Source organism: Ambystoma mexicanum, chromosome 2q (assembly GCF_040938575.1).
Source record: "Ambystoma mexicanum isolate Mex_15411 chromosome 2q, UKY_AmexF1_1, whole genome shotgun sequence".
Classification (NCBI taxonomy): Eukaryota; Metazoa; Chordata; class Amphibia; order Caudata; family Ambystomatidae; genus Ambystoma; species Ambystoma mexicanum.
In genome coordinates, this window is record NC_090924.1 from 1,143,034,889 (window position 1) to 1,143,059,402 (window position 24,514).

The 24,514-nt window shown below is 48.0% G+C and overlaps 1 protein-coding gene across 9 annotated transcripts in view; it reads left to right on the forward strand.

Moving 5' to 3' along the window:
- ICA1 (islet cell autoantigen 1) overlaps positions 1–24,514 on the forward strand; it is a 1,066,176-nt gene that overhangs the window by 830,178 nt on the left and 211,484 nt on the right. For 5 of the 9 annotated variants that reach the window (XM_069648515.1, XM_069648518.1, XM_069648517.1 and 2 more), the window contains one exon: positions 4,120–4,389. In XM_069648515.1, coding sequence (XP_069504616.1) covers positions 4,120–4,389 — 270 coding nt within the window. Of the gene's footprint in view, positions 1–4,119; positions 4,390–5,973; positions 7,032–24,514 lie in introns of those variants that run through there. The other 4 variants (XM_069648510.1, XM_069648512.1, XM_069648511.1 and 1 more) reach the window with 1 other exon arrangement.

Consider the following 24,514-nt stretch of genomic DNA (forward strand, 5'->3'; position numbering starts at 1 on the left):
CGCTAACTATGTGGTGTAATCTCTGTCAGATCCTGAAGATTTATGGACCCAAGATGTAAGACTGGCCAGCATTTCATATGATTCCTCCAATTTTTCTTTAGCAGTGATTCCCGAGCCTATTCGGATCGCTGTCAAGATCCCTGAGGATGGGCGGCCTAATAAACCTTTTGAGGGCGGTGATATTTCCACCATGAAGCCGTCCAGTGGTGGCTTTTCTACCAGCCATGTCTCCTGTAAACATAGGATGTTTTACTGTCCTAAGTTGACATCACCTATCGTTAAATGTGAATATCCTCTCGCGTTCCATGATCCCAAGGTAAATACTTCCCTGATGAGTGCTTCCGAAGGTTTTTTGGATACTTTGAGCGAGGATACTGAGGACAGCGGTCCTTGATATTTTCCTGCTTTGGAGCTTAAGGCTGATTTTAAAACATGTCCACAGGCCTCTTAGCGTTTTCTCATCTAATGACCTACTTGCGTTGTCGCCACGTGTTTTGTGCATTCTTTCTGCTGGTCCCTCTGATGGGCATGTAGTTAAGAGTTGACTTCTTTGACCATCTGATCTGGTGGATATTATTCGGGAGCGTTGGAAGTTCTTGTATCTTTTAGGGTCCTCGTAGGTCCAATGCCTCTCGTCATTTTCGAACCGTGGCCGCCTGTATCGCCGATCTTGTTCCGTACTTGAATTGTGGTTGTAATTGACATTATTTCCTTGACGATTCCCTCTTCGCTCATTTCTATACAGCTCCTCCGTCCTTGATGTGTAGCGATGTTTAAAATGCTCCACTTCTTTCGTTTTTAATACTTTATCGTCTTTTACCCTGGTATCTCGCAGTTCTGTCAATGTAAAGCCCAGATGTTCCATTTCTGTGTAGGCTGCTGCAGTGATTTCTTGCAGGCCATAAGGCTTAACGTGTAAATAGGCTTTTGCTATTTTGCCTCTGTGATCTGGTTAGAGTGCCAAATCCTCTGTTTTGATTTTCCTCAATGTGTCGGTTTTGCTTGTGATTTTCAATACTGTTTTTCTGTTTAGGTGCATATAGCCCTTGTTTTTCACTGCTTGTGCCAGTTTGAAAATCCGTATTCCTCCTTCCGGCCTGTCGCCTTTTTTTTGCCTAGGGTCAGACTTCTTGGATGACTTACACACTTCTTGTATTGGGCGCCTTTTCCCTTTCTCCCTAGACTCACTTGTGTCATCTTTGTTTCGCTGTCTGGGGGCGTTTGGTTCTTGAGACGCGGCGGACCAAATGTTGACGTTGTTTTCTGACCCCCTGCTATTTTTCCTTGAGGTCTGCCGAGACTGGTGCATGGTATCTGGACTCATTGTTTTCTTTTCCGCCTCTGATGTGATGTGGGAACTACCCTTTTGATTTCTCTTGCTTCGGTTTCCCAATGTTGGGTCATGTTCATAAAGTCTGAGTTTAACATAAATTTGTCTGCTGATCTAGGGGATCTTGTGAGGTCTACTACCTTATGGAGCCTTTGTGGGCCATCAATAGCGTCTGCATCCTTTGAGATTTTTGGACCTGCCGTCTTTACTTCTGAGTCATCTTTCCCATGAGTGGTTATGATTCTTTCTACCACCCCTTGATTTGCTAGCCTCAATGTAATACATTGTTTTTTCGTTGTTGCTTGCTTCCATGCTTTTTCTGTTTCTAGTGTGGTTTCAGTTAAAGATGCCACTCGTGTTTTTTCCTTTCATTTTGTTGGTTCTGCCGGGCCTGTAGACACTTCATTGTCAGAACTTTGTGTTTGCGTTTTTTTTCCACGATCTTAATTTGTTTGCTAGTTTCATCTTGGAGGGATTATAATACTTTTTCTAGAGCTGCCAGTTTTGTTTCCCATGTCTTTTGTTGATTATTATTTCTTACCTCCATTTCCGTTATATAGCCTTCTATGTAAGTCAATTTGGTATTCATGTTGGTAAGTACAGATGTGTTATCTTGTAAGGAATCCTTAATTGATTCATATAGTTTACAGAACGGTGGTAATGCGATGGTAATGGCCGACATAATTGTTAGCATGTCTGTTTTTTTTGTTTGGAGAGTCTTTTTGGATCGCTATAGATATTTCACTGAGTCATCTGTTCTTTGGCGAGGAATGGATGCTGGCCGGTCGCCTGAGAATCCGTGGCAAATCAAAAGTCGAATTATCAACTGAGTGATTAGGCTCTTCTTTTTCAATACCTGATATCACAAGAGGTGGTGGTATCTTGTTTCTTCGGGATTCTGGAATAGGATAGCCCGACTCTCCCTTTTTTGCTGGTACTTTGGGTTCTTGCCCCATGTTAAGATGCACTTTTGTCCAGGCATACCGCTGATCCCTTGCCAGCTGCTCCCTTTCCGTGCCAGCAGGTCTTGTTGGGGGTTCCTGCTCTGCTGAAGTATGTCTCAATTGTATATCAGAGTGATTGCTGACCTGCTCTAGCAGATTAACGTAGCCCTCTGATTGCCTCTGGGCATTGTCCTGGGCTTCTGTCTGCGTACTTGGTTCATCTATGTCTAATTGCATGATATCATGTACATCTGCTGTTTTTGCCAAGGTGGGTGCCAGAATGCAGGTGATTTTGCAAAAAGCCCAGCTGGTGAATCTTGAATGGCCTCCAGGATTTCCGCATCAGAAAGGTCCGTATCTGCATCTAATTTCCGTTTTTGGCATTTTGTGAAAAAGGCTTTTAATGGGCACCACATCAATGGGTTAGGTAAGCTGCTAAGCTCTTTTTGTATATTTTTGGTTGTTGAAGGTTTCTGCATGTTTGCTTTATGATCATGACTTTCTTGTTTTGATCTGTTAGCTTTCGTGTTTACTTTATTCAGTTGTTTTTTCAGTGGTTTACTTTTTTCGGTTTTCAGTGTCTTTACTCTCATTGTGGTCTGACCTAATTCTGTATCTTCATCCGCGTTACTCTTCTCCGAATCACTTTGTGAGCCATCATCTCGGTCTTGCAATACCAAATAATTTTTGGTGTAATTTGGGCTCATAATGCTTGTGACTTTTTGCTGAGACTGGGGTGCGGAATGAACCATAGCTGTTATACTTTTTCGATTTGTCATACTTCGTATGCTCAGAATTGCTGGTTCCAATGTTGATTTTGCGGTGCTCGCTTCTGGCGCATAGGAGAACGCTGATCCGTTTGTTCTGCCAGCACTCACCATCTTTGCAAGTTCGCTCTCCTCGTCTGTCTGCTGGACTGAGCCAGAGACCCAGACCAGAGGCGGAAGTATCGGAAGAGGATATCCGCCTCACACCTCATTGCTTAACCGCTCCTGCAAAGAGTCCTGCAGAGTCCGTCCTCCGACCGCCCCTATCTGAACCTCACTTGCCTCGGCGGTTTGCAGGTAACGGATCGCTCTGAGGGGGGTAGCCTGTCCCTGACATCCAAGGGCTCCTTGCTCTCTGGTGCCGGGATTGTGGACGCCACAGCGTTGGCTGCCTCAAAGGCTATGGGCGCTGTGTCACCTAAGGAGGCAACTTGCTGCGCTGCGGCGTGGACATCGCTGCATCAGATAAAACACTCTTACCTCCCTCTTGTGTTTGAGATTGTTCCGGGAGGTTCTTACTGCTTCTTAGTCGCCGCCTGCTCGTATCGGTCTCAGTCTATAACTCCATTCCTCAGCATTCAGCATGTCAGCCTTTTCTTTTTGTGGCCGCGGCGTCTTCAGGGAAGGTTCCATCAGCCCCTCACCTCCACTTCTGCCGCGGACTGCTGCAGACTGCTCACACCTCGCCTCCCAGCACATTATTGACTTGTCAGGAGTTCTGCACTTAAAGAATAATATTGTTCTTCTCACAAGGCAAATGCACTAATTTTGGGTGGGGAGTTAAACTTTTTCTCAATCGTATCCTTTTTTCATTTATTCTATATGGACGTTTTTATTTTTGATCTTTGTTCAAACAGCACACTTTTCAATAATGCCAATAAGTGTCATTTTTTTTAATGCCTGACTTTTTAAATTTTTTCTCTTGATTGAAAACCAAATTTGGAATCCTACCTGACCAGTTTTTAGGTTACATTCCTACATTGAGTATTTTATTAAGTACATTATATGAGAGTTGTTTTTGTTTATTTTGTCTGTTTGTCACCTTAATAATTTTGTTGTATGTGCCATTTTCAATCAGCTCCCAAGGATTCACTCACAGGCTCGATGGAACCGCATGCTGGTGATAAGGACGAGATGACACTCCTAAATGATATCATGAATGCAACGTCTTTGGATGAGGGTGACTTCAGCAAAGAATGGACGGCTGTCTTTGGAGATCACCTTCTCAGTGATCACTCTCCCATCTCTGGAAGTGGGGACCATGAAAAGACTACAGAATCTGGTTTCCTTCCTTCGCAGCTTTTAGACCAAAACATCAACATGAATGATTTGCAGTCATCATTGCATGGTAAGTGATGGTATTCTGTGATCGGATGTATTTATGTCACCAACTCAAGCGTAGTCAATCATGTCTTTTTCATCACTGCCACCCAACGAGTATAAAAACATCTGCAATTTCTGATAGTGATTGATGTTACAGAAAGTTACATTTATATTTTGTAAATTTAGACATGATCACTTTGTTATATGGCAGTTTACTTGGTGATTTAGGGAGTATTTGTGTTTTTTCTGCTCCACAAGTGTGCAGCTTTCCAGGATCACATCTGCCTTTGAAAATCCATTGTGAATGGATGCAGTAGCACTGCTACAGAATTACTAACCCATGTTCATTCCTCTTTGGGTTTTTACGTTGAGACCCTAGCATATTAAGGTAAATGGAAATAGAGGCATGTAAAGAGGACTAGAGGCATTTTAGAAACTCATTATAGGGAAGGCCAATGCTTTCAGAAAGAATTCCCTTCTAAAATGTGACTTCTGTTAAACTACTTAATAATTACAGCTATGTTGTCTCCAAAATTGTCCAGGCAGAATATTTATTTGGTATATCATTTATATTAGCTAAGGAACTCCAACCGCTTTAAAAATAAATGTAATGGTCACATCCTGCCAATATTGTAATCCTGTTCAACATAAACTGTTCACATCCTTTTATTTACTAGCAGCTAGGAAAGAACTTAACTCCCTCTGTAGTTAAAACTAGCATCAACAGATTGTCCTTCCCATGTTTGATAAGAACAATACACATTCTAGCAGTAATCCAGATCCAGTCCACCATCACTTTCATCAGTTTTACTTCACATATATGCTATACAAACCCTCTAATTTTACACACCATTGCTGTCATAAAAGGATTGAAACTAGTGTTGTCTTTATGCCCTGAGAGTGTATGTAAGAGAGCGTGTTTGTGTGTTGGTGTGTGTGCGAGCACCTCAGAGGGTGCTTTACTGTCTCCTAGATGGGTATCATGAGCAGTGTATTGGTTTACTGAATTATGGACTCTTTTTCCTAGGTTGATGCTCTGTCTGTGAAAACAGAAGGTGGAAAGGAAATGGTTTTATTGTTGAGGTTTTTCTTGTTTGGAGAGCCTACATGGGCCTTCAACAATACTTATAAAAATATAGTTTGCATATAGTAATTTTAATAATGGGGTGAAGAAAGCTGATCTTGATGTTGCAAGTCTGCACATGTTATGCCAATGGAAACTGCAACCAGACAAAAAATACATTCACACAGTCGTGCTAGACCAATTGCAGCAGTTTCAGACCATCACCCTCTGAAATATGCCATGGCTTCTTGTGGTCCACCGACTATGGCATACACTGTTGCACATGCTCCCATACACCCCCCCCCCCCCGCAAAGCTTACCATCTTTTGAACATGTGACTATGACCTATTCATGCCCAGAGTACACTTGAAGTACCAGTCATATTACTTATCATAACTTCACTCACAAAAACATAACTCCTGTTGCTAGAACAGAACAAGCTGTGTATATTCAACATGCTTGGCACCTGCAGAAAAACTATTTTTACATGGGTAAGCAGTGGAGTTGCACACTTCTTATCCTTCAAATTTCCTATTGCTGTTGCAGGTATTAGAGTGGCGGCTGATGAGGAAAGAAAAGAAATGGAAGCAAGCACACACTCTGCAGTCACTGAACTCGGAAGCAGCTGTTTTGAGGTAGTGACATGCAGGCCTGTTACCACAGCCACACCTCATAAGTCATCAGCTGGATCTGCCCCCTTACTAGTGCGTAATGACAGCACCATTGGTGAATCACCCACCTCCTCTGTGGTAGTGTGGGTAGAACCTCCTTCACTGCCATACCAACCCTCAGGATCATACACAGATGGGATCCTGCAACAACTATCCCTGACTGACAACTTTAACGCTCTTCAAAAGGAGGCTGACCCTTTAGCAAGTGATTTTCCTTGTGGAGATGGAGTGCACATGAAAAGAGACAATGATAAAAGGCAGAAGACCCAGCTAGAACCAGTTGCCAATACACATAGACTGTCTGAGCTCATGTTAGAGCAGAACAACCTGCTGCGGCAGCAGGTGCAAGAAACCAGAATTAAGAACCGCCATGCTGAGGAGGCCATTGTGGTGGCGAAGCATGCCAACCGCCTGGCTAGGGAACGCAATAGACTTTCACAGGTTGCCATTATTCATGTTGCCGAGACAAATTGGCAAGTTGCCACTGCATCCCAGCAGTGGATGGACTCATGTTCCAATACCCAAAGAAAGCCCCCCTCTTTTGGTTGCCAAGGATCACTCATCAGCAGCTTAGCTATGTTAAACCTCTCATTGTGCACACAGATGACTGAATATCAGATGTCATCCAGTCAGCGCGTGCATACCAATGTAAACCTGCCCTTTGGAATGGAAGACATGTACACTTTACTTGCTTTGCAGGTGGCTTTGAGTATGGAGAGCACATCATTTTCTTCAGTGTCGGCTTTTAGCAGCCTTGGTTCGGTGACATTCGGAAATTGTGCAGCCCACTTGGCAACCTGTGCCAAAGCAGATTTGTTTCAAGCGCCATCGTTTGTGAAGAGGTCTTAAAAACAACAACCATACTTATTATGCAATTTGCTGCTACATTCAAAACAGTAAAGCTTAACAAATAAAGTCTGCATAGCTATGCTAGCATTTTGTTATTAAGTTTCCTTTTTTTTATTCATGAAAGGTACTTTACTTTTACTTTTTACATTTCATGTCCTCCATCCTATGCCTTCAGCCCCCTCAAGTATTGGCTTTGTCTTTGTAAACATCAAGGTGCTTGTTTACTTACAAAGTTGGCGGCTTTTAACTTGCTTCTCATGTCACCCCCTCTATTGTTTGCTCCTATTCATACACTTTATTCTTATCACTGCAGCCCATTCCACCCTGCCCTTCTAAATGTTTCTATCTTGGCCATCTTCCATGCTCTGAACTTCTACGTCCACTTAACCTTTGCCTTGTGGAATGCTCACTTCCTTTGTAACCAGGGCCATACTGTTCTTGACACTTTCCTTTGTCTCAGTTTACATTACCAAAACCTGGATCTCCCCACTCGGCACTGTCACACCTGCTGCACTGTGTCTTCTTTCTTCCTTTCTACACACCCCCATCCCTCTGGCCGTGGTGGGACGGGGGTGTGGGTTGGAATTCTCTTCTGCTGTTCTTTCACCCCTGCATTCCACAACAACCACTTGGTAAGGAGATTAGGGCCTGTTTGGTGCCTTTTTGGAGAGATATTTCAGTGTTTTTACTGTGATTTCCAGCCCTTTTATTTTTTTTCTTTAATCTGGACTGCTTCTAGGGTGCACTGTGTTTGTGGTCTAGTCCTTTTGTTTGCTTCTGGCCTTTTTCCCTTCCCCCCTCCTACTCTTCATTTATCAAGCACTGCTCCTAGGGCAGCCACTGCCCAGGCAGCCAGGCAAAGGGCATTGGCCAATGGTGCCTCCCGTTCGCCTTGTCCCTCATGCATGTCCAAAGGGCCATCGCTGTTTAAGGTAGAGGAAACCTCTCATACAGGTAAGGTGAATCTATGCTTACATGTTTCCCCTGCATTCAACGCACATAGCTTGAATAAATCTACTGACTGTGTGTGTCTGTACCAATAAATCTGTTTTGATCCTGATATATTTGCCTGAATACCTTAGCACACAGCTATATCATTGTGCTAGCCACATATGTATGGCTAATTACAGCCAACATCCGGCGCACAAAATGGTCCAACTCGCTGTTATTGCCAGTATACCGGAAACAGCCTTTTTTATACTCCTTTGTTTTTGTGTGCACACAACTGTTTACCTTGTAATATATGCCGCTGAATACCTATCACCGAGCTGTATTGAATCATTGTGTTCGCCTACAAAACCATTTTAATTGGCATAGCTAATTATACTGCTGACTTCATACCCAATAGCTGGACTGACTCTGCCTTTCCCTGAAATTTTAGCTAAATAGGTTTACTCCTTTTGGTTAGACTGCATGGGTAGCAATTGTCTATACTCAATCTGTGTTTACCATCTACTACATCTGTACAGCTAACTATATTGCTGAATGTATACATAACGCATAAGTTGCTAATCATTGAGTTAATCATCACAGCAATTTTGCGTCTAACCATACTGCTCACTGCATACCTAATTTGTGAAAGATTACATTTTTAAACCATGACACAATAAAACAATAAAACCTAACACATAGCTAAATGTCACTTACTAATTGCCTGCATACCAAGCGCATAACCACATACTCTGTTGGTGCCCACATACAGACAACACAGACCTAGTTTAAAACTTTGTGTTGGCCTCACACTTGTATGGCTTTTTACACTACAGCCATGCATATCTAGCATGTAACTCAATTATAGTCAACCACTACTGCTTAGTTGACCATTGTTTGGCCTACTACCTAGCACATGGCTAGATTAACTCAATTGTATTTATACAGGCATCTTTCTCCAGCATGGGGGTCTGGCATGGATTCACATGCTCATGAATATTCCCCGTCGTCAGGCTGGCAATCCTCGGTAAAGAAAAAATCAGTATCAGTTTCGTTTCTGATCTGTCTTTCTCAGTAGTAACCAATCACTGGTCTCTGGGTCATACTGCCCCCAGCCAATGACTGCCCTCTCCCTAAGCCCCGCCTCTGGCAGCCATCTTCAGATTTTTACTGCACGCTCAAGTGTTGGGAGTCCTCGTGCTTAGCTCTCGAGCTTTTGCTGCGTTTTCGTGCTTTTTCAAAGAGAATTTCTCATTTTTCGGTCCAATAGAGCCTCAAGCTCCACCGTCTCTACATCTGATTAACGAGGATCCGTGTCGGATTTTTCTACACCCCTCAAGGGTGAAGATTGTGTCGAGTTACGTTTCTTGGAGGATTCCAGAAGTTTCTGCGGCCTACCCGAACATGGCCCAGGAGAAAGGAAGCTTGACGTCTGGAAAGCTGTTCAGGGTCTGCCCTGGATGCCAGCTACAGAATGTGTTCAAGGAGGACGAGCATTTGAAATGTCTCTACTGCCTTCATGAGGACAAAACGCACGTGGAGAAGGACTGTGCGTTTTGCAGGAACTTGTCGGAAAGGACCATCAGGGACCGACACCTTCGTCTCTCCAACTGGCTGGAAGGAAGGAGTCCGTTCGGTGAGAAGAAGAAGTCAGAGCGGTCTTCTAAGTTCTGTGAGGGCGCCCCGGTGATGGGGGCCCAACAGAAGGCAAAGCACCGCGAGTCCACGGGCACCGGGAGCGCCGAACGGTTGGGCTCTTTGGCTGCCAGGCAGGGTGCGCCTTCCCCGGCACCATCAACCACGAGCCAACGCTCTGGTTCGGGGAAGAGGAAATCCGAAAACCGAGGTAAGCCTCTGGAGAGGCCCCGGTCGATCTCAAAGGATTCGGCCGAGGGGGAGCAAGGCCGTGACCCCCCCCCAAGGTGAAGGCTTCAAACGCGCCTAAAGCCGTGAAGGCCTTGATTCACGCGGCCAAGGCCTCTATCGAGGGAGTCACGGCGGCCCTGGTGCAGCCTGTGGAGACTACACCAGTGGAGGCGACATCGGGGCCCAGAGTCTCTTTGCCTCCGCGGAGGGAAGCCTCATTCAGACCTATGGAGAAGACCCCGTGAAGACCCTGGCGGAAAAAGAGGGGGGGGGGGCGGTGGCCATTGTGGACACGGACACAACATCCGAGGAGGAGTTGGCAGAAGTCCTAGAGGGCGTCGAGGAGGCCCGTCCCCACTGGAGGGATCCCGACGAGGGTGACAATGAAAGTGACAGCGGCACTGGCGAGGGTCCTAGGCAACCGTCGCTTCCGGAGCCGCAGGATAACTCGGTGGCCATTTTGTTGGCAATACAATTCTTATGTTCAGAGATAAGGACGAGATGGCCCTTACCACCGACAGAGGACCCGGTTTCAGGTCCGGCGGAGGAACCAGAGCCGGTCCCGGCGGGAAGCCCCTGAACAAGAGAAGACGGATCCACCCAGCCCCGCCTTCTCAGCCCTCGCGGCCTTTACCCACGTCCCCCGTCCCTGGGGATGACACAGGAACAGACACGGCCACGACGGGTACCGGCGACAGCGACAGCGGTGACGATGGGACGGAGCTCCCATCACCAGCCCGGGCCTCCCCGTCTGATGAGATCGTTCTTTCCACGCAATGATCGCCAGGGCATCCAAGCTTTTTCAGCTCTGCCCCGAGGAGGAGGAGGAAGGTTTCCTTTACCAACGGCGCGAGGCCAGGCGGAAGTCAGTCCTCGCCGTGCCTCTGCTGGATGACATCTGGGACGAGGGGCTCGCCATTCTCAAGAACCCTTCTACGACGCCTGCCAAGAAGGATCACTACGAGAAGTACCGGGTCCCTGACGTGGCCCCTCTGTGCCTTAGGGCACAACCTACCGCGGACTCGGTCGTCTCAGCGGTGGCCAAGAAGAAAGCGGGGGGGGGGGGGCGTCGGTCTCAACTTCAACTTCCCTGCCGGACGGCAAAGGGAAGAAGCTGGACGCAATGGGACAAGTCATCTTGTCGGCGGCAACAACGATTAAGGCGGGCAACGCCCTCGCAATTGTGGCCCGCTACAACAGGGAGTTATGGTTCAAGATCGCCCCCCTGTTGGACTTCCTACCGGATGACAAGAGGGCCGAGGCCCTGGAGATCTTGCAAGAAGGCGAAGTGGCATCGGACCACCCCATTACGGTGGCAACGGACCACCCCATTACGGTGGCAACGGACCACCCCATTACGGTGGCAACGGACATTGCCGACACCGGTTTCCGCCAGCTAGGCAATGGCGTTTGCCTTAGACGACGAGTTTGGCTCAAGGCAACGGATTTCCGCCAGGATGTGCAAGCCAAGGTGCTAGACATGCCGTTCGACGGGAACAACCTGTTTGGGAAAACGGTGGATGAGTCCCTCCAAGCCATCAAGGCGGACACAGAGACTGCCAGGGCCCTAGGCGTCCTCCGGCAATGGAGGCCGTCCTTTCGGAGCGCCGGAGGCAAGCAGAGTGCCTCCAAGGGATTCGGTGGTGGCTCCTCTATGTACCGACAAACGGCCCGTTCCTCGTCGCAGGAAGCCTATAGAGGATGAGGCAAGTCGGGGGGACCCCGCCGTCGTCGCCAGGGAGGCCAAGGCGGCAAGGCGTCGGTCTAGCAAGATTGAACCGGCAGCGGGGTCAGGCCCCCACCGAAGCACCCCGGTGGGAGGCCGGCTGGCGAAGTTCGTCAGCGTGTGGGAGTCCATCTCCACCGACCGTTGGGTGCTGGACGCCCTGGCCCAGGGGCACGCCCTCGAATTTCTAAAAAAAAGTGCCCCCGCATTCCACCCGTGGTCAGGAAGGAAAAGCACATCCCTCAACTACTCTTGGAGGTGAGGGCGCTGCTCAGAAAAGGTGCCATCGAGCTCGTCCTGAAGAGGCTCTGGGGCTCCGGAGTATACTCAAGGTAATTCCTAGTAAAAAAGAAGACAGGAGGATGGCGCCCCATCCTGGACCTGCGACGACTGAACAAGTACATCAAGGCACAGAAATTCCGGATGGTCACCCTCCAGCTGGAGGAGGGCGATTTCCTGTCGTCGTTGGATTTGGAGGATGCGTACTTCCACGTCCCCATTCTGAAAGGTCACCGAAAGTTTCTCAGGTTCGTGGTCCAAGGACGGCACTACCAGTTCAAGGCCCTCCCGTTCGGATTGAAGTCGGCACCCAGGGTGTTCACCAAGTGTCTTGCACCGGTGGCGGCGCGGCTGCGTCTGCAGGGGATCCACGTCTACCCCTACCTGGACGATTGGCTCATCCGAGCAGGGACAAGGGAGTTCGCCGTGGATCACACAGCAAAGACCGTCCAGCTGCTCTCGGACATGGGATTCTCCATCAACTTTCCCAAATCCCACCTGGTCCCATCGCAAGTCGCACTGTTTCTGGGAGCAAAGCTCAACACAGTGGCGCACCTGGCCTCACCGTCGGAAGAAAGGACGAAGGCCATCCTGGGCAAGGTGCAGCGCCTGCTGGCCACGGACGTGGCCAGGGTGAGGTCCATCAAGTCCCACCTCGGGACGATGTCCTCCTGCATATATCTCGTGCACCTGGGTAGGCTTCGGATGCGCCCTCTGCAAGAGTTCCTCGACTCCCGCTGGATCCAAGCGACGGGCAGCTTCGAGGACAGGGTCCCGCTCAACAAGACCTGACGAGCGATCCGGTGGTGGGGCACCCGCGCTCATCTGACGGCGGGCACAGACTTTCAGACCCCATCCCACCAGATGACGGATGCCTCCCTGGAAGTGTGGGGAGCGCACACCAGAGAACTTCACGCGAGAGGCCTTTGGCTCCCGGAGGAGAAGATGCTCCACATCAACATCCTGGAGCTCCGTGCAGTGTCTGGGCTCTCCTTTCTCCCGTCCCTCAAGGGCAAGGTGGTGAGAATATTCACCGACAACACCACCACGATGTTCTACATCCGGAAGCAGGGAGGAACCAGATCCCCAGCCCTCTCCAAGGAAGCCCAGGATCTGTGGCATTGGGCCGTCACCTAAGGGATGTTTCTGGTGCCCTTTCATCTGGCAGGGATAAAAAAAACACCATCGCCGACTCACTCAGCTGCGCTCATGCCACGAGTGGGAACTACTTCAGGATCAAGTGGATCGACTCTTCCAACGATGGGGGGAAAACCCCAGATCAACCTGTTCACGACAGCGAAGTGCCAGAGGTTCGCCAGCAGGTTTCCCCAGTCGAGCATGGGCTATGCTTTCTCGTTCCCCTGGGAAGGCCTGTTCCTTTATGCGTTCCCTCCGTTGCTGTTGCTGCTCCGACTCGTCAACCAGCTCAAGAGGTCCCAGTGCAGAATGATGCTGGTCGCACCGGCGTGGCCGAGGCAGATCTGGTTCCCAGACCTCCTGGACTTGTCTGTGTCCCCACCAGTCAAGCTTCCGGCGGACGCGGATCTTCTCTCCAGAGAAGGAGGCGCCATACTTCATCACGACCTTGAAACGCTGAACTTGCAGGCCTGGCTCCTGCAGCGCTAGACTTTGGAGGGTACGGTATCCCGGCTGACTGCAGAGAAGTCCTTGCAAAAGCCATGGCGTCCTCAACTCTCAAGTGCTACAGACATGAGTGGAAGAGGTTCTCTGTCTGGTGCCGTGCACAGAAGATTAACCCTCTATGGATTACGGCACCCAAGTGCTGCCGTACCTACTGTCGCTGGCCAAGGCTGGACTGGCTCATGCCTCCATCAAGATACATCTGGCTGCGATCTCCCTATACACCAGAACCACAGGACGGGCGTCCTTGTGGTCCCATCGCCTGGTGAAGGAATTTATGAAGGGACTGTTCCAATCGTTCCCGCCGGTGAAGGGCCCTGGCCCGGCGTGGGAACTCAACGTGGTGCTGACCAGGCTCATGGGGGCGCCATTCGAGCCCCTGCATTCTGCGCCGCTGAAATTCCTGTTGTGGAAGATTGCGTTTCTTGTGGCCATCACCTCCGCATGGCGAGTGGGAGAGACCCAGGCCCTATCCTGCAAGCCTCCATACTTGATTTTTCACGACACGAGGGTGGTGCTGAGGACACACCCCTCGTTTATGCCCAAGGTGCCGTCGGACTTCCACCTCAACGAGCCCTTGGTGCTACCTGTTTTCTTCCCGTCTCCTTATTCTCCGGCAGAGAGGACTTTGCACTCGCTGGTTGTGGCTAGAGCGCTGAAGTTCTGCGTGGACCGAACAAAGTTTTCGGAAGACATCACTGCTGTTTGTGAACTTTGGACCTGTGAACCAAGGGAAGGCTCTCTCGAAGGCTTCCATTTCCAGATGGCTCTCCGGCTGCATCATGCTTTGTCATCAGTTGGCAAACCGACTGTTGCCCGGCCGTCCGAGAGCCCATTCGACCAGAGCGATCGCTGCTACCACGGCATTTTTGTCTGGTGTGCCCCTGCTGGACATCTGCAGGGCTGCTACGTGGAGGTCGATGCACACCTTCACGAGATTCTACTGCGTCGACCGGGATTCCAGGGAGGAGTCCAGAGTCGGCCAGGCAGTGCTGCGCAACCTGTTCGCTTAAGGTGAGCCTGGTGGGGAGATAAGAGATGCTTAATGTTGAGTTTTATGTAATGGTTAATGTTGAGCCTTGCCACCTCCCGTGGTTGTGCATGTATACTGCTATGTATTCTTATATTCATGAGCATGTGAATCCATCCCAGACCCCATGCTGGAGAAGGAAAAAGTTACTTACCTGTAACTGTTGTTCTCCAGCATGGGTCTGGCATGGATTCACATGCAAACCCTCCCTCCTGCCCCTGTACGGTTCTTCACTTGGTCATACTGCCACTTTGCGTGCTACCAAATTTGAAGATGGCTGCCAGAGACGGGGTTTAGGGAGAGGGCAGTCATTGGCTGGGGGCAGTATGACCCAGAGACCAGTGATTGGTTACTACTGAGAAAGACCGATCAGAAACGAAACTGATACGGATTTTTTTATTTACCGAGGATTCCCAGCCTGACGACGGGGAATATTCATGAGCATGTGAATCCATGCCAGACCCATGCTGGAGATCAACAGTTACAGGTAATTAACTTGTTCCTTAACTGTTTAAATTAATATCCATACATGAACACCTAGCTAGCAGCCAGATTTGATTGTGTGCTTACCTGTATACCGAACAAATTAGCTTTCTCATAGTGCTTTGCTTATAACATCTGCATGATAGGTTAGCTGACTTCTACACCTGGCTTACTACTGCATAGCTCCATGTGCCCACATCCCTAATAATTAGGGAGTTTTGAATACTTTTTTGTGCCTCCACAATAACTGCAGACGTATTACTGCTCCCTATATTCCTAGTCCCACCTATAAACCCTAACTCACTGTATTATCCCCATAATAACTGCATAGCTTGTGGTATTTCAACTACACCCTCAACGCATAATTGGTTGGACCTACTGCATGAACAGACAGCACCAAGTTAAATCAACACACTTATTATACCTAACTGAGTCGAACATAAGGGTGGCATGATTTTGGGTAAAAACCTTTGATGGAAAAAGGGTTAGAAAAATACATCTGTCCCTAAACTAAGAGGGGTTTCACTGCCTCTAAAGAAACAAATGAAAATATAAGGAAGTCCTAAAAATAAGAGTCAGTCCCTGTCATGTCCCAAGAAAACCTACTTCTGCCCCCAACATTGATATACTACTAAAACTGTACGAGGAATGCCTTTACTTCAAAAAACAGTGTCCTTGGTGTTCTCAGTAAACAGAAAAGTCTCCAGGCTCGCTGGTAAGTGATGCAAAAACAATCTTCCAAAATAGCAAGTTCCAAAACTAGGGGATGCTCCTTTCCACTAGGTTTATTATCGACTCCTTGAACTCATAAGGACCGACAAGGCCCTGCAGTGGTGAAGCCTGCGGCTGGGAGAAGGGCACAGTGTTGGAGAGTTGAGTAGGAGGATTTTATTTATGTTCATTGATTTTTGGTGGAGTCCACACCCCCTTGAACTCAGAAGGACCAACCCAGCCCCGAAGTGGTGAAGCCTGCGGCTGGGAGAAGGGCGTGGTGTTGGTGCCCCTTGGTGTTTGTGCCGCTGGGGGTTTGTGAGTTGCAGCAGAAAGTGTAAGCCTAGGGAGGACTTAAGCTGCAGATATTAGTCACTGCAATCAAGTGGCCGGCGATTGTTCATGCCCCCCACAAGCCCCCTGGAGCACAAGTAAGGTTGTGTTAAGGGGGAAACAACTGGAAAGGTGTGGGCCTGTTAAACATAAGGCTCAATTGTCTGAAGTAAAGCCCCATTAGTCCTTCAACCCTGAGTAAAGAGTGTCAGAGGGGTTTGCCTTGGAAGTGAAGTGTGCTAAAGATCATCTAAAGTTTGACCAAAGTTTGACCAAAGTTTGACTAAAGACTGCCGAATTCTTTTGAATTCTGATAAGATAGACTTGATTCCATACACTTTATCCTCTTTACAGTAAGGAGCAAGGGTGGAGCGGGAGTTGGACTCTGGTTGAACTCGGAGCCTTTCGGGCATGCCACGTTGGCAGATTTGCTTTGTCAAATTACTCAGGTTTGAAAATGGGTAAAAGACAGGGGCGCACGATCCGACTGGTCGTCTTACTGACTGCTGGCTATTGACTATTGTTTATACTTTTAAGTACTAAAAGCCTGGCACCCTTATCTGATAGAAAGTAGGGAGGGGGGTCAGTCTCTGACTGCCCTTTGAGCCGTCAGGCGTGCCTCGCTCCTATACAAGCCGATTGAGGGCTTTTTCATTTTCGGGTTGATTTTGGTATATGGACTAAGTTATCTGTATCAATTCATTGTTTCACCAGACTGGCACTTTGCAGAGTTATATAGTATCATATTGCACCCATTTGTTTCATCCTAGCATTTTTGAACTAAGCACCTTATTGCCTGGTAATCAGTTCATAGGCATTGCCACCAGCCTTCGTATTTTTTTGTTTTAGCCATATAGCCATATAGACTTTTGCACTTTACAAGCACTTTAAAGGCCAAGTGTTTTATTGGCTTTACCCGCTACCTACATGGGGAAAAAGGAAAACGCAGCATGAGGGGCGATCTGGGGTGTTGGCTAAAGGTGCGAGCAAATGAAAACAATCAAAAGTGTCTTGAGAGCCTGTTAAACGTAAGTCCAAACTTTTGCAACGCTCGCAGGACTCGTATCTGGATGTTGTGGCCAGCAAAATAGTGAATTGCATGAACACTGCTGAAAAAGACTCACGTAAGGTTGTTTCTGGCATAGGTGGGAGCATAGGGGGGGTGCACCTGTATTGCTCGCCAATAGTGCACGGACAGTAATTTATCACCAGTACAGCCGCAGAGCCAATACTTTGAACGCAGGTAGACGACGCAATGACTTACAACCACACGCACACTTGGAGAGTAAGTAGCACTTATACGGCTATTTATTCATAGTTAGGCATATATACAATACAAGCATAGATCAGATAAATCATAGGAAAGACAGTAAATTAGCAATAATACATCACCATGGGCGTAGCTTGACAAAAACCTCATCTTGCCAGAAGCGGCTGAAAGACCCCGATAACAGCCAGGCCGAGAGCACAACAGCCCACAGGTATGTCGGACCGGAGCGTCCCCCCTCCGACTGAGGTCTTTGTGCTTATCCCGTCTGACCGTTGAGGGGTTCCGCATATATGCCCTCCTCAACAAGGGGTGGCAACTTCTCGAACCTTCTGGCAATGCGCTTGCGCATTGATGGGTGACCGTTGGTTGCCAGCTGGGTCAACCGACAGTAACCTCAAGGAGCAAAGCGCTTCCCTCTCCTAAACGCCCCGGAAAACAATTCCATAACTCATCTCAAAACCTTGGCGCAAGCATAGCAAACCAAAACAAACCTTGTTATCAGGTACCAGCCGGCACCTGCGGATCTTAGCTTTCCCAGCGCCATGTCCTTGGCTGAGAAGGCCTGCATTCCAAACCCATCAGCGAATAACGTTGAAAACATGTTTCGCAAAGCAAGTGCAGCTTTCCACTGAGGCATGGATAAATATCCATTATGGCTCTGAGTGCCCCCAGAACGCACTGCGCACCACGCCATGTTTTAGCTCGAACACCACAGCACCCTAGCAGTTAATGGGGATGAGATGGGTTGTGTGGATGTGTTGGGAGTCCCAGAATGTAGGGAGTCTAATGCAATTACTCCCCAGGTACGGATGGGGGGGGGGTTGCATAATCACAGGACTCTCTCCTAGGAAGGAAAGTTGTTAAGGATTTAGCTCTGAAAGGGAAAAGGGAGAAGTTAGGCCTAGGTAGTGGTGTGAGAGAGGTTAGTACGCCCTTGGCGAGTAGTCCCGCAGGAGGGGGTTTTGCAAGTCAATTCCTCCTCTGGGGGTAGGGGGGTGATCGGCTTTGGTTGGAAACTTTGTTGGATGCTAAGCTTAAGCCCCTCCAGATTGTTCTTGACTCACTACAGGCCTTTAAGGCGGGGGTCATGAGCATATTGGCTATCCTGAACAATCAATACGAGCGCTAACTAAAAAGGCTGATGGAGGGGCAGGAACTGTAGCTGATGAGAAGGTTGCCCAAGAGGGTGAGGCGAGCAATTTGAGCAGTGAGCCGGGTATAGAAGCTGGTGGGTCGACAGTACCTGTAGTTGTGAAGGAAACTACCCCTAAGCCAAACGGCTAGTACCAACCCTTTTGAGGAACGGTTGGAGTGAGTTAAGAAGGTCTCGGGCAGGGCTTTTTGGGGCTGATTTGTCTACAGGTGTGTTGGATAAGAGTATTTTGAACCTACTGCCTGCTGCAGCGCCCTTTGTGGGGATTATCATGGGTGTACCAGGGCTTCCTAAAAAAGGATTTGAAAAGACCATTTGACTAATGAATAAATAGACCCATTGGATTAATACTAATCTGATTGGGCCTAATATTGACCCAAGCCTTATTTTAATGGCAAGAAGGGTAGGCTGGGTCGGCCCAAGGCCCAAAAGTATGGGGGGTGGGGGGCTGTGTCGTGTCCTTTTCGGACCCAGTGGTGGTTAGTTATTTGGTTAATTGTAACCTCTCCAGAGGTCTAAAACCAAATGGCTATAGCCTTCACAGCAAGCTGGTTCCGTTGGATTTATTCTACTCTTGTCTATGGCATCTATGGAGTCTTGTATGTTATCCTGGAATATTCTTAGGGCTTAGGGGGAAGATGGACATGGCATATATTGTTGAGTTTTTAAAAGCTCATTTAATTTTAACATGTTTTTGGCATTTATATAAATACAACCATGCATTTCAAGGTTCCATATCCAATTCACATCTTGCACTTACATCAATGTATTAATAACGGTTAACAAACAACAACTTCCTACACGTGTCTTACATTGTGCACGTATTGTCAGTTAGTGCGAGCTCATCATGGTCTGGGGCCCAGTTTATTCTTCCTACCATAGGTTCTCAGGATGGCCATTGTTTGTGTGGGTGTATTAGGGTGACCGCCCGGTCAAAAATGAGTATCTCTTGCCTTCACCAGTAGGTTCAGGGGGGTTTGTCATCAGATGGGTGGAGCATGTCCCAAACCAGTGCCTGCCAAGCCGCACACTTATTACTATCGGGCTCCGATCTACTAGCCCCTTCCATCCACACCTTGGTCTCTGCCTCAGCCCAACGTTCAAACTCCCTGCGCCATTTTACATATTGTGGCCCCCTGCAGATTTCCAAGCCATGGCGATAGTTCTCTTGTCCAGTATGCAGGCCATGTCCATGAATTTGACCACGTGTTTATATTTGCTGATTCTGGGGTATACTCCAAGCAAGCATTCCTTCGGTGACCACTCGTATCTTGCTATTCCCGCCTCCCGGCAGGCCTGTTCTATGCGTACCCAGAACCCACGCACACACCCCAAAACATGTGTATTAAATCTGCTTTCCCCGCCCCCGCACCATGAACATTGTGAGCTCACATTCTTATTGAACGTGACTATCCTGTGCGGGTTCATATATGTGCGGTATAGCACGTTCAATTGTATCAGCTTGAAACCGTGGTTTCTCAACACTTCTTTGGGGTACCCCAGTATCCTCTCCCATTCCTTCTCCGTTATATCCGTGCCCAAGTCTTTTTCCCATTGCTCTTTCAGTGCTATACCCTTGGGGTTGGGTGTGTCTATTAGCATGCTATACAGTCTGGGTACCGGCCCCCAGCCATCGCTCAAGTTCTACATCAGGGTCAGCAATGGGCGGCTGGTGGTTCCTCAGGCCAACCTTCCCACTTTTCTCTGGCCGCCTTTTGGACTCTTTGGTACCAAAGAAACAGCCTGCCCGGTACATCCTCCTTTTCCTGGATCGAGTCAAACTCCCTGAAGACCCCCTTTTCATATACATCGCCCCATGTGTATATTCCCCATCTCTCCCATCTTCTCACTACCGCCAGGTCTGTGCTACCCTTGCATGTGTCTGCTGCTATTGGCACCTCCGGTGGGTAGGGGTTTACAGGTTTCAGCAGGGCCAGTGCTCTCATCCATATCTTCCTTCCCAGTACCACCACCGATGGGTTGTGTTCCAGGCCGCCTTGCGTTACCCACAGTACTTCTTTTAGTTTAATAGGAGCCACTAGTCCTTGCAGCAGTTCAGTTTCTGAGGTGGGTTCGTCAGCCAGCCATTTAATTATGTGGCTGAGTTGGACTGCCAGGTAATACCTTTCTAGGTTTGGCAATTTCACACCTCCTCTATCGTACGGCAGGTATAATGTTGCGAGCGAAACCCTGTGGCGGGCCGTGCCCCACAAAAACTCTCGGAGCAGCGCTTCCAGTCAGCGTAAGAAGGACGCCTTAATATAGCAGTTCACGTTGTTGAAGTAATACAGGAATCTAGGTAGGATAATCATTTTGGTGATGGCTACCCTACCCAACAGCGGCAGTTTAGACCAGAATTTCATGGATTTCCTTAAACCCTTCACCATCATTGCCGTGTTATGTTCATGTATCTGTTCTGGTGTATGTCTTATGTTTACCCCCAGGTACTTGAACGAGTCCAGCTCCCATCTGAGTCCCACCACCGGTAGTTCTCTGACACTCCTCCCCCTCAGCCCAGCTATCGGGGAAAATGCAGGATTTAGTTCTGTTGAAACTGATTCCCGTCACTCTTGCATAATTATCCAATATATCTAAGATCACTGGGACATTTAGATGCGGATCTCTCACGTACAATAACAAGTCGTCCGCGTAGAGTGATAGCAAGTGTCCCACTCCTCCAACCCAGGTGCCAGCATCCAGGTATTGCTTCCTGAGCTATATTGCTATCGGCACCAGTCCTAGCATGTATAGCATTGGGGACAGCAGGCAGCCCTGTCTAGTTCCCCTATTTATGTCCCAAATTGATGACCCCATCCTCCCAGTTTTTACCCTAGTTTTTGGGTCCGTATACAGTATTTGTACCCATTTAATTAATTTTTCCCCGAATTCCTTTAGTGTCGCCACCAGCCACTCCCAATATATTGAATCGAACGCTTTTGTTGCGTCCAGGGAAAGTATAGCATATTGTGCCTGGGATCCAGCTGTCTATGCAAGGCTGTGCTGCAGTCTGCGTAGGTTCAACGCAGTGCTATGCTCTGGTATAAAACCGTTTTGATTGCTGTGGATTATACCCCCCCATTACCCTGCTCAGGTGCTTGTGGTCAGGATCTTAACATCGTAATTCAGCATTGCCAGTGAGCGGTAAGAATCACATTCATACATTGGTTTGCCCGGTTTGGGTATTGGTATAACCAGGATTTCTCTCATGGACTCTGGTAATACCCCTTTTGTGTATGCCTCTTTGAACACCTCGCGCAACACCGGAGACAGAACTGTCTCATATCTCTAGTAGAACTCCGGGGCGAGTCGGTCACTTCCCAGCGGTTTGCTTGAGGCAAGTGATCTTATCGCCTCTGATATATCTTCTGCTGTTATATCTGCCTCCAGTGCCTCTTGTTGTGCTAACCCTATTTTTGGAAGACCTATTTCCTCTAGTGTGTCTAGTATGTCCACCTGGGGCACCTGATGGTCATGGCTGTAAAGGCGGGAGAAAAATTCCAGCTATATATCGTTAATCTCCTGTTGCGATTTGTGAACTGTGCCTATTGCATCTTTAAGTTCTGTGGTCCAATGTCGTGGATGTTCCCTTCTGCACAGCCACACCAGTAGCCTGCCTGGCCTGTCACCCTCTGCGTGCACTTTGGTGGTTTTAACTGAGTAGTCGAACTTAGAGAGCCATCCCCATGCCTCCTAGCAGTTCACCCCCTCAACTGTCCCAACTCTAGCTCCTCCTCCAGTGTCCCTTCTATGTGGGACTCTCTGCATTTTATTTCATCTTCCAGCTTCTCTAGTTCCGATCTCAGTGTTTTCCGATGCCTCCCACTCCAGCAATAGCCTCACAGCTCACTACCATCTTCATTGCCTCCCAGACTGTGCCCCATCTTTCAACGCTACCCACGTTTCTCTCGACGTATTCTTTTAGTTTTCCTTGCAGTTCTTCATTGAAAGCCTCATCTGTTAGGGCATCGGATGCCATGCACCAAAATGGTTTGGGGGATCTAGGGCCCTGTATTTTCCAGATCATCAGTAGTGGTGAGTGGTCCGACACTGACCTACCCAGGTATTGTGCCGATTCTATTTGTGTCACATGGTCTCTGGCCACAGACAAGTAATCAATTCTGGTGTGTAAGGTGTGTGGTGAGGAAAAGTAAGAATAACCCCTATCTGTCGGATGCAGTTCCCTCCACACATCCGCCAGATCCAGGGCACCTATCAGCGTGTTTAGTGCCCCCATTGCTGCCTCATTTCTGGTTGCTGTTGGTTTAGACCTGTCCAGCTCCCAATCTCTCACACAATTAAGATCACCACCCCATATGAAAAAACATTCTCGGCATTGGGCTAGCTTGGCACCCAGTACGTCTCAGTGTTTCAGGATCCCATGATTGGGGAAGTGAGAGTTTATTATACACACTTCCACCAGTTCAACCCATCCCCTTAGTATCAGATACCGGCCCTCCGGGTCTGCCTCCCAACTCAGCAATTTAAAGGGAACCACCGGATCTATCCAGGTGAGAAGCCCCCAAGCATATTTTGAATAGGGAGCACCATAGCACTGTCCATCCCAATGTTCGGCAACCACAGCCATAGATTGTTGGTCAGGTGGGTCTCCTGCAACACTGCAATAGCCACCCTTTTCCTGTTGAGGAATGATTTCACCCGATTCCCTCGCAAGTACGTGCCCAGTCCCTAAACATTCCATGTCAGTACCTTAACTTCATTGACCATACCAACTTTTGAACCCCCCCTAGCTTGACCAATTTCTCCACACCCCAGACAACCCCCGCTCCCTTACATTCACCAAATAACTTGTATGCGCATTCTTTGGCACATGCCTCGTCTAGTGTAGGATTCAAAACACTACACACCAAACCAAAATACTGTGCTCAGCAGCCACGTTCCAACTGCGGCGCTCGAGCCCCCCCCCACCTCTGCTTGACCCATACGGGCCATGGCGTGTTGGCTATACGGCGTCAGCAACTGGCCAACGCAGAACAATTTGTAGGGTGTGTCTGTTCGCTCTGATCGAGGTTCCGGCCTCGCCCCTGCCATATAATAGGACAAAATACTCCACTGCTTCGTCACCGCTCACCCGCAGGCCCTTCCATTGCTGTATTCATCTCACTCCCCACCCCCTCCTTAGGCCGGCCACTTCTCATGTCGCTGCCTCTTCACCAAAGCTACACATTCCCACAGACCAGCTTCCTATCCTCTTTGCTAAGAGTGAGTATTCACAGATTCCAACACATTATGTCATGTTCACCCCCTACTCAAAAAGGAGCGATTAACCATGTGATTTATCAAAAATATACATATTTTAATTTTTTCAAAAAACATTACACTTAACAATCATATTCCAAAAAATGTTTTGGAACAAAGACACCATCTAGAATTCATTCCTATGCTTGTATGTGTATTATCTACCTGGAACAACAATTCATATACCAGACCCCTTCTATACCACACTGCAGGGTATATATCTTAACCCTCAGTGGTGTGATTAATGCCCCTCCTGATTTCTACGGGCAATGAGGCTGTGCCAACACTCTGACCATGTGTTTCTAGAACCAGCATAAATCTCTATTTCAACACAAACGTATACAAGAATTCATCCCTAGTATATATTCTGCTGGTTCTGTCTTCAGGGCACTTATATCTTTCTTGTATTCTTCCAGTTGTCACGCATAACGTTACGTGCTACCAGCCATAGTTCCAATATCTCTAAAAAATACAAAATAAAACATAGACAGTCTAAAACACATGGTTATGTCATTTAAAACATAACATTTCATACATTGAATCTGTACCAACTTCATCTCTATTCTCTAATATCAGCAGAGGGATATATTGCATCGTGATCTCTTTGTACACCACTAGCTTTTCATTTCTTAACATGCATTTTTTCAATACTTAGCATATCCCAGTCTTTCTCTGGGTACCATTGTCTATGGCTGGTAGCACGTAACGTTATGTAACAACTGGAAGAATACAAGAAAGATATAAGTGCCCTGAAGACAGAACCAGCAGAATATATACTAGGGATGAATTCTTGTATATGTTTGTGTTGAAATTGAGATTTATGCTGGTTCTAGAAACACATGGTCAGAGTGTTGGCACAGCCTCATTGCCCGTAGAAATCGGGAGGGGC